Raw genomic sequence first — 9,169 nt, forward strand, 5'->3', positions numbered from 1 at the left:
ATATGCTTGTCGATACAAACAGTTCCCATTTGAGAAGCCAAAATCCGCTTCCCATTAGGCAGGCCCACGGCCCGTGGTGGAATCACCATACTATCCGTAAACAGAGATAGATCACATGTAACATGGTTAGAGGCACCGATATCTATAATCCAAGAGACACACGTACCAGATAATCGATCGGAGGAAATAGTTTGGAGAGCATTAGCATGCACCAGGCCATCAACATTGGGAACCGAACCCGATCCCGAACCTGCCCCGGAACTCGAACCCGTGTTCTTGCGTCGACGCAATTCGGCCAAAGTGCGAGGCCTACTACCCCACCAGTCCGGAAAGTTATTAGTTTTGATAAAGCAAGATTTTATATCATGGCCATGAATTTCACAGTGAGTGCAAAATAGCTTTCGACGCTCCGCTTTTTCTTTTTCGCGTGAAGCCTTTCATTCGGCTGGGGTACGGGTAACTTCAGGAACCGCATACGCGACAATGTCAGTCGCATCGATAGGCGCGTCATCCTGAAGGAGACGCTCAACCTGGAGCACGGCGTGATAGCCGCGGTTAAGTGTAGGCAACGGGTCGAGTTGAAACTGTTGATTACGGAGAGGTTCATACAAGTTACGGTCTAGTCCCATAAAAAATTGATGGAGTCGTTCATTATCGAGTCGCTTAATAGCTTTGGCAGCAATATCGCAAGTGCATTTACCGCACTCACATGCAAACGGAGGTTCATGTATGGAAAGGGCGTCCCAAAGAGATTTTAATTTGCCATAATATTCAGTAACGGACATACCTTTATTTTGGCGACATTCACTGAGTTCGGATTTTAAGGAGTGAATCGACGTACCATCGACGACAGCAAAGCGCTCCTCCAAATCCCGCCACATAGCCGCGGCATCCTCCACATATGGCACGCTCTCGAGGACGGAAGGATCAATTGTAGCCCGAAGCCAGGAGACAATGGTACAATTAACAACTTCCCATTGTCCTAGCATAAAATCATCAGTAGGTTTTTTAATTGTGCCGTCGCAGAAACCAAATTTCCGACGAGATTTCAATGACATCCTCATCGAACGACTCCAATCGTCGTAATTACGATTGTTCAAAATAATAGTAGAAAGTTTGAGGCTTGGCAAATCCCCGGAGCCGAGGTAAAACGGAGAAAGGGGATCGATTTTGGGTACGGAATTATCCGTATGTGAAGCATCTCCGCCAGTCATGGCAAGGAGAAAAAAAATAGCAGGTTTGTGTTTTTAGGGTTTATTGGCTCGATACCATGTTGGGAAGCGTGAGGCAGAGAGGAAGTAGAAGATTAGTGAACCAATCGTATATCTTGTTTTATTGATTAGCATGGTATTTATAATACATTTAGAAGTAACAGAATGATTTGTTACTAAAACTACTACCTAATAATACGGAGAGAATCGCTAGAATATCGCTAAATATGAGGCAATAATATTGTGCTGACTTTCAACAATATTCTCGCCTAATATAATTTTGACTACCAAATATTAGTGATATATCCTTACCTTATAAAAGAGGGAACTTGGCTGCACTGTAGCAATGAATAGTGCACAGCCAAGTCTCCCCTCAACCGTTGGATTGTCTATTTTGATCCCCTCCCTCTATTTCTCCTTTAACTTACAACCACATTCTCATCCAACTCTCTCAATGCCACATTCTCAGCAAACTTTAGCAGATCTCACCCAAATCGAAAAATTCGAAGATCCTCTTCAAGGTATTTCTCCGAAATTCAATTCTGTTTGATTTAATTATAATTTTAGGGTTTTATAAGGATTCCTCTGTTGGATATTGGTTGTTGTTGGTGTTGTGTGAGATCTTGATTCCTTATCTCATCTTGATTTTGGCTCATTATTATTTCCAAGCATGTAAATAGTTTAGATTATTATTGTTATTATTTATTGTTGCTCGTCTCAGAGTTCTTGTTCGGAGTTTATTAGTCTCAGAGTTTTTGTTCAAAGCTTGTTGTTGTTGTTGTTGTTGTTGTTGTCGTGGTGGTGGTGGTGGTGGTAGCTGTCGAACTCTTCATTGTTTTTTAGTATAGGGTTTCCGGGCATGTGTTTACAGGGCATGAGGTTGTTGTTGGGGAGTGGCCTGAGGCGGAATTTATTATTATTATTATAATCATCAATGCTTCAATTGCTTTATGCTTGATACTGTGTTACTATTAGTATTGTTCCATTCGTTTTGAGGTTCTAAATTTTGATCGTTGTAGTTGTAATTGCAGGTGTCGTTGACTCTAGAGATCGGGAGTACAAGGCGATAACCGAGCCTCGTTTTAATTGCTATAACAATATTTGGTGTGTAAAATGGTAACGGGCATGAGGTTTTCTTGTTGAGTATGGTGATCGGGTTGCCGAGTAATGTTTGAATATTTGCTTATCTCTGCTGGTTTTTTGTTTACCCGTTGGGTTTCATTTTGATAAGGTTAAGTTCCTGCCTATTTAATAAGTTCAATCCTGAATCCGTAGAATACCACCCTTATTCTTGGTGCCCATGCATCCTTCCAGCAACTTCCACTATGTTAACGTTTCTGCCTGTTTAGAAGGTATTCTTTTGCTGATTTAATGCTCATGCTTTCGTTCCTGATCGTTCTCTGGTTTGAATACCTTGTGTCCAACAGAAAGGATGTTGCAGATATTCGAGACCTTACACTGCCATTGGCTAGCTGGGATAGCGTAGGTTTATCTCGTTGATCTGCTTTTAGTTAATGTACAAAGTATAGTTGCCTTTGTGCTGATTGCGTGTGTTTTTGACTATTTATAGTGCATTTGGAGCTGGCTACCTTTTAGGTTCTTCTAGCATTGAGGTACCATGCTTATTGGATACGTAAATGCTGCACCTGTCATTTGTGGGTCCTGGACATGTTTGTGGGATTTATAGTTTTATGATTTAATGTCACTATTTACAGGTGTGCTCTACCATGATAGTTCCTATTCTATTCTAAAGGTTAGCGATTTGTCGATCAATCTATTGCTGGTTTCAAGGTCTTAGCTTACCTAATTGCTGTTGTATTGTATATCGTAAATGTTTTGTTTAGCTTGTTTGATTTTGAAATTGGTTGTGTGTTTCATTTAGGATGTTCAATTGTCTACGTGTTTCTCCTTCTTATCGTCTATTATTGTGTTTTTGGGTTTCTAGGCCAATTATTTACTGGGGCTGAAAGTGCGGGAATCGGTTTGTAGCTGGAGCTTTGTTTAATTCTCCTAAAAGGTCAGCGATATCATTTTTTCTCAAGTTGTCCGCCTGCTCATTTTACTGTGTCTCCATTATCATTTGCCCCTATTTTTCTTGATATTGACCTAAATATTAGCAGGTTACTCTCCAGGGTTTGTATTTATGGTGATGGGTGTAGACACCTCGTTTCTGCACCTCCCGCAAACCACCCGGTGATGATTGGGCCGCATGTTTGATTCGCGGAGCGATTTGTGACAGTTCGTAAGATTATCGTCAAGTGTTTGCTCAAATATTAATGTCGACCTCTTAGTTGTCATCTACGTCCTGATACGGTCGTTTTGGCAGTAATTAGAGTACATTCGGAGTCCGGGTCAAAAACCGTCTCCATTTTCTGATAACTGTTAAATCCCGAGTCGGAATGTTCTGGAATGTTCCGGATATTTCTATTCCATATTTCACAAATTTTATCTTTTGGCAAATAATATCCCGTAATATTTATGATAACTATTAAGGATAATCGAATTATTTCCGTCCTACCATAACTCAAACACGGAAATCTTTCTTCAGCAGGAGGAAACCTCCTGGGAATAGACGCAGCAGGTGCTGCGCCTCTTCCAAGAGACGCAGTGTCTGCTGCGCCTCTTCCCAGGCCCTTCTCTGCATGATTTACGTATCTTTTTCATATCTTTCCGAGATTCACTTCCAAAGAGTCTTCGAAACCCTAAACCTTCACGTGATTAGTATAAATAGGAGCCTTCGCTCCTCATATTTCTCACGCGAGTGTCCGCCCTTCTCTTCTCCCTTTGCATTCTAGACTTCGTTCTTACTAATTGGCGCCTACGTGCTTGGACTTCCGACCACGTAAGCTCGGATCCTTCCGGGTACCAGCCTCTCCGTTGCATGACCAACCAATTTGACCAACTACACTCAATCAACTTAAATTAATCAATCGTTTTCCTCTTACGAGGGCACTCTTTCCTTGCATTCGCGTCGAGCATTCACTAGTCGATTCTTAGTTCATCTCGTTCCGTCAACATGTAAGTCTGAGGGTGTATAATCCTTGTTTATTTATTGTATTTATTTATTGTATCAACTCATGTAAGATTTATGTCGAATACACCATTAAAACCGATTTCTAAAACCGTCTTTAAAATCTCTTTTTTACGGATTTCCAGTAGACAGACGAAGAGAAAGGACGCAACAACTGCTGCGCCTCTTCGAAGGAGCGCAGTTCCTGCTGCGCCTCTTCGTGAGGCTGCCGCAGTTCCTGCTTCCTTTCTTCTTCCTTCGTCCTCTGTAATCCGTCAAAGCTTTTTTGTTTTCATTCGTTTGTTCTTTATTTCGTTCATATAATCATCGTCCATAATTCATATGTATATTATTTGTTCATCATTAACATGTTTTGATTATTCAAATCCGACTTAAATCCCTTGTAATCTAATATTTGCGGGTTTTCGTCATAAATTCAATCCGGGTTTTAGAGATTCAATTCGTTCATATTGAGTTTCTGGGATTCATCGTTGATATAGTTTTCATCTGTTTAGTCATCAATTCGTCAAGTTTCATCATGTTTAGTCTAATTAGTTCGTTCGTTTAGTTTGTTAAATCATTCATTAACATCGACCCTTCACATAATTAATCCGTTTAATTCCGTCTCATTCACGTTTCATTGCTTTTATGACATCTTCATATGTAAATAATACATTAAATCACTTTCATCCGAAGTCAATTAATTTAAATCAACCCTTAAAATTAGCAATTGACATTAACGATTTGCAGTTCCGGCTTCACAGCCAGAACTCACCCTTGGAACAGACGCAGCAACTGCTGCGCCTCTTCCAGAGGGTGCAGTCCTGCTGCGCCTGTTCCAGGTTGAGTTCTGTCTCTGAACTCCTCTTCTGCCTTGACCTAGTTTAGTCTACGTAATTAATTAACTATTATCCGTAATATCGCTAATTCCTGTTCGTTAATTTCATCCTTTTATTCTTTTATTTCTTTTTCTCAAATCATCCATTTTAAAGGTATTTTCGACATAAATCGCCTATCCGTTGTAATTAATGTAATTTCCATTATTGTAATTTTTCTTTTATTGTATTTCTTCTTTTGTTTGTATGTTTCCACATGTAAATGAGCGTTAAATCCAACTTCGACTTAATTGTATGCCTAACTACTTGTCTCACCGACTTAGCTAATTCTTCACATGTTAGGATTAAAACTTGGATGTTGCATTGCATGCATATAGCCGACGATATATCAAGTACGAATAAACTCCCTAATCATTAGTAGAGGCCGCTATCGAGGCGGGCGGGATTAGGTGTTCGATCAAAAGAGCTTCCTAATACGTACCCTCACCCCTTACTCCAGATCTCCGTGAGCACCCGTGTTCATTGGCATCCACGAGAGTCATTCTAGACATAGAATGCTAAGGGTAACGATTGCTTAGTGTTCATGTCACTACTTTATGTCTTGACATGACATGAGGTATTCGAACGGTTCCAATTTCCCATAAAAATTGGTGGCGACTCCATACAAAATGCAAACACTTGTTTCTCGCTCCTCACCAAGCGCCCCCGTGGGCGGCCCGCTGTCCACAATGGGTTTCCTTTAATGGGCTTCCGCATTTGTCCATGCGGTTTTTGCTTCCCGATATTAGGGGTTTGTTTTGGTTCTCCGTTGGTCTTCCACTTATTGCCACACGTTTTACCGCAGACGATGGGCAGGTAGTTTTTCCAGTTGCGGGATTTACATTTCTCACTGGTTATAGTCACTTATAATTGTCGCTTGATACCGGTTTGAACCCCGGTCCTATTATTGTGTTCTTTGGTTTCTAGGTCAGTTATGTACTAGCTAAGTCTGGAATTGTGGGCATAGGACCGTAGCTGGAACTGCGTTTAATCCTCTTAATAGGTCAGTGAGCTATATTTTGCTTGAGTTTTATGTTTGCTCATTTGGTTGTGTTTCCTTTATTGTTTGTCTTCCTTCTTATTGCTACCGTTCTGTATATTTGCAGGTTCTTAACTTAGATTTGGTGTTTCTGGTAATGGGTTTACTTGAAGGGGCCTTCTCATTTGTCGAGGCGGTATTGGCTTCCAGATATTTAAGGTTCATTTTGGTTCTCTTTTGGGCTTTCACTCATTGTCATATGTTTTGCCTCAGACGATGGGTAAGTAGTTTAGCCAATTGCGGAAATTACATTTCTTACTGTTTTGGAACTTGAGTACTCTTATCGTTGCTTTAAAATGGGTTTTGGTTATATTTGCTTGGAATTGCCCGTTAGTGTCGTTTGTCGACCGGTGTTTTTATCATTGGTATATAATGTGTTCGAGGTACATTTTATTAGTTGGATATAGTTCGTCCATTTTTCTGCCGCCAAAATTATTTGCTGTTTGGGTTGCGTGGGTTTTAGGTACCTAGGTTTTTTACGGGGAGCTGACTTGATTTGAGGATTGTTTTATTAATTTAGTTTTTAAGGCAGTCTTAAAGAGCACAATTCTTTTTCATTTCATATTTACTTCTTCATTTTTTCAGTTGTGTGTAGCTATTAACAAGTTAAGCGATCCAAAGTTTATGACATGCGAGTGGTATAGCGCTTATGTTTCTTGCATACTCTCCCGACTTTCTCTTATCAATCTCATCCACTCATTTCCGTCACCCTCTTCATTACTTAACAGGTAAGCGATTGTTTGACCTATTTAATGTTCCCTCCCAGACTATTTAACATTGCTTTTGCTTTTGCTTTGATTTCATTCAGGTCGTATGTTTGGCTACGTATTTCTCCTTCTTATCGTTTATTATTGTTGTTTTCCAGATCTATCGATATTATCTGCTACGGCTTGTGTTGTCGGTGTTATACTAGGATTGAGGCACTGCTGCTAGGTATGGCACCTATTTTGGACGACCAATTTTGGGTTTTTTTAAGGTGGTTAATTCAATTTTAGGGCTGTTTATTTCAATTTTGGGTTTTTTGGGGTGAATGCTCCGATTTCCGAACAATTCGACTTTTGTTTGACTACCATGCTTCTCATAACAGCTTTCATATATATTTTAATCCATCAACCTTATACCTGCTTTCATTATATATTTTTAGCTATCCAGTTCTTTGTCTTCCTCATTTATCACTTGATTTAGTTATGTTTGGTTTACAATAATCAGTTGATTTAGTTTTGTTTGGTTTACAATTAGGTATATATATTGTCGGATCTGATATTTGGTGGGGTGATTATTGCTACACCTTCTTCACCCATACTCTTTCTTCCTTTCATTTTTAGCCTCTTTCTTCCTTTCATTCTCCGCCTTTTCTCCTTTTTTTCTCATCTTTTCCTCTTTGTATCATGAGGTTTATAAACTGTGGCGAGCTAAGGAACGATTTAATCAACAAGTTGCAATGATTGGCAACATCATCGCACGTCACTCCAGGTTGTAAACTTTTGTCCTTTAAAATTGTGATTCCGATTGCCATGATGTGTGTATCCCTATCAATTCGTCAAGTTTCATCATGTTTAGTCTAATTAGTTCGTTCGTTTAGTTTGTTAAATCATTCATTAACATCGACCCTTCACATAATTAATCCGTTTAATTCCGTCTCATTCACGTTTCATTGCTTTTATGACATCTTCATATGTAAATAATACATTAAATCACTTTCATCCGAAGTCAATTAATTTAAATCAACCCTTAAAATTAGCAATTGACATTAACGATTTGCAGTTCCGGCTTCACAGCCAGAACTCACCCTTGGAACAGACGCAGCAACTGCTGCGCCTCTTCCAGAGGGTGCAGTCCTGCTGCGCCTGTTCCAGGTTGAGTTCTGTCTCTGAACTCCTCTTCTGCCTTGACCTAGTTTAGTCTACGTAATTAATTAACTATTATCCGTAATATCGCTAATTCCTGTTCGTTAATTTCATCCTTTTATTCTTTTATTTCTTTTTCTCAAATCATCCATTTTAAAGGTATTTTCGACATAAATCGCCTATCCGTTGTAATTAATGTAATTTCCATTATTGTAATTTTTCTTTTATTGTATTTCTTCTTTTGTTTGTATGTTTCCACATGTAAATGAGCGTTAAATCCAACTTCGACTTAATTGTATGCCTAACTACTTGTCTCACCGACTTAGCTAATTCTTCACATGTTAGGATGAAAACTTGGATGTTGCATTGCATGCATATAGCCGACGATATATCAAGTACGAATAAACTCCCTAATCATTAGTAGAGGCCGCTATCGAGGCGGGCGGGATTAGGTGTTCGATCAAAAGAGCTTCCTAATACGTACCCTCACCCCTTACTCCAGATCTCCGTGAGCACCCGTGTTCATTGGCATCCACGAGAGTCATTCTAGACATAGAATGCTAATGGTAACGATTGCTTAGTGTTCATGTCACTACTTTATGTCTTGACATGACATGAGGTATTCGAACGGTTCCAATTTCCAATAAAAATTGGTGGCGACTCCATACAAAATGCAAACGCTTGTTTCTCGCTCCTCACCAAGCGCCCCCGTGGGCGGCCCGCTGTCCACAGTTTGACGACTCCGCTGGGGAATACACTTACGTGTAGCTAGGGTGAAACTTGAACAAGGTTAGGGAATAAGTTTGTACAAGACAATTGTCGGTTTTCATGACTCGGTCTTCCTAGATCGTTTTATTCGGCTTTCCTAGGCCCAACCCAACCCGTTCGACCAATCGTCCCGTCTAAACGGTCCTAATTCTTATTTGGGCCTAAGGATGGATAGCGATTGACGTCATCCATACCATGATGCTTACTCTTGTTTGTATCAAGGGCCTTCACTACTTGAGGAAATGGACTAGGAATCGGCCTTACTCTTGTTTGGCACGAGCCTCTCCACAGACTTCGGGTTTGATGGTTCGGTATGGCAACCCACCCTTTAAACCAAAACCCTTTTAAATGCACTCAGCATCCCGTTATAATGCTTGTACAAATGTGTAAACCTTACGTGATCACCATTTCTAAACAAA

At 40.0% G+C, this 9,169-nt stretch overlaps 1 protein-coding gene across 1 annotated transcript; it reads right to left on the reverse strand.

Moving 5' to 3' along the window:
- Positions 1-437: 437 nt before the first annotated feature.
- On the reverse strand, positions 438-1,058 carry LOC141641772 (uncharacterized). The gene has a single exon (XM_074450421.1). The coding sequence runs from the start codon at positions 1,056-1,058 to the stop codon at positions 438-440; it is 621 nt and encodes a 206-aa protein (XP_074306522.1).
- Between the last annotated feature and the right edge of the window lie 8,111 nt (positions 1,059-9,169).

Source organism: Silene latifolia, chromosome 2 (genome assembly GCF_048544455.1).
Source record: "Silene latifolia isolate original U9 population chromosome 2, ASM4854445v1, whole genome shotgun sequence".
Taxonomy (NCBI): domain Eukaryota; kingdom Viridiplantae; phylum Streptophyta; class Magnoliopsida; order Caryophyllales; family Caryophyllaceae; genus Silene; species Silene latifolia.

Coding starts and splice junctions, on each gene's coding strand:
- LOC141641772 (XM_074450421.1), bottom strand. CDS start 1,058: ATGTCATTGAAATCTCGTCGGAAATTTGGTTTCTGCGACGGCACAATT.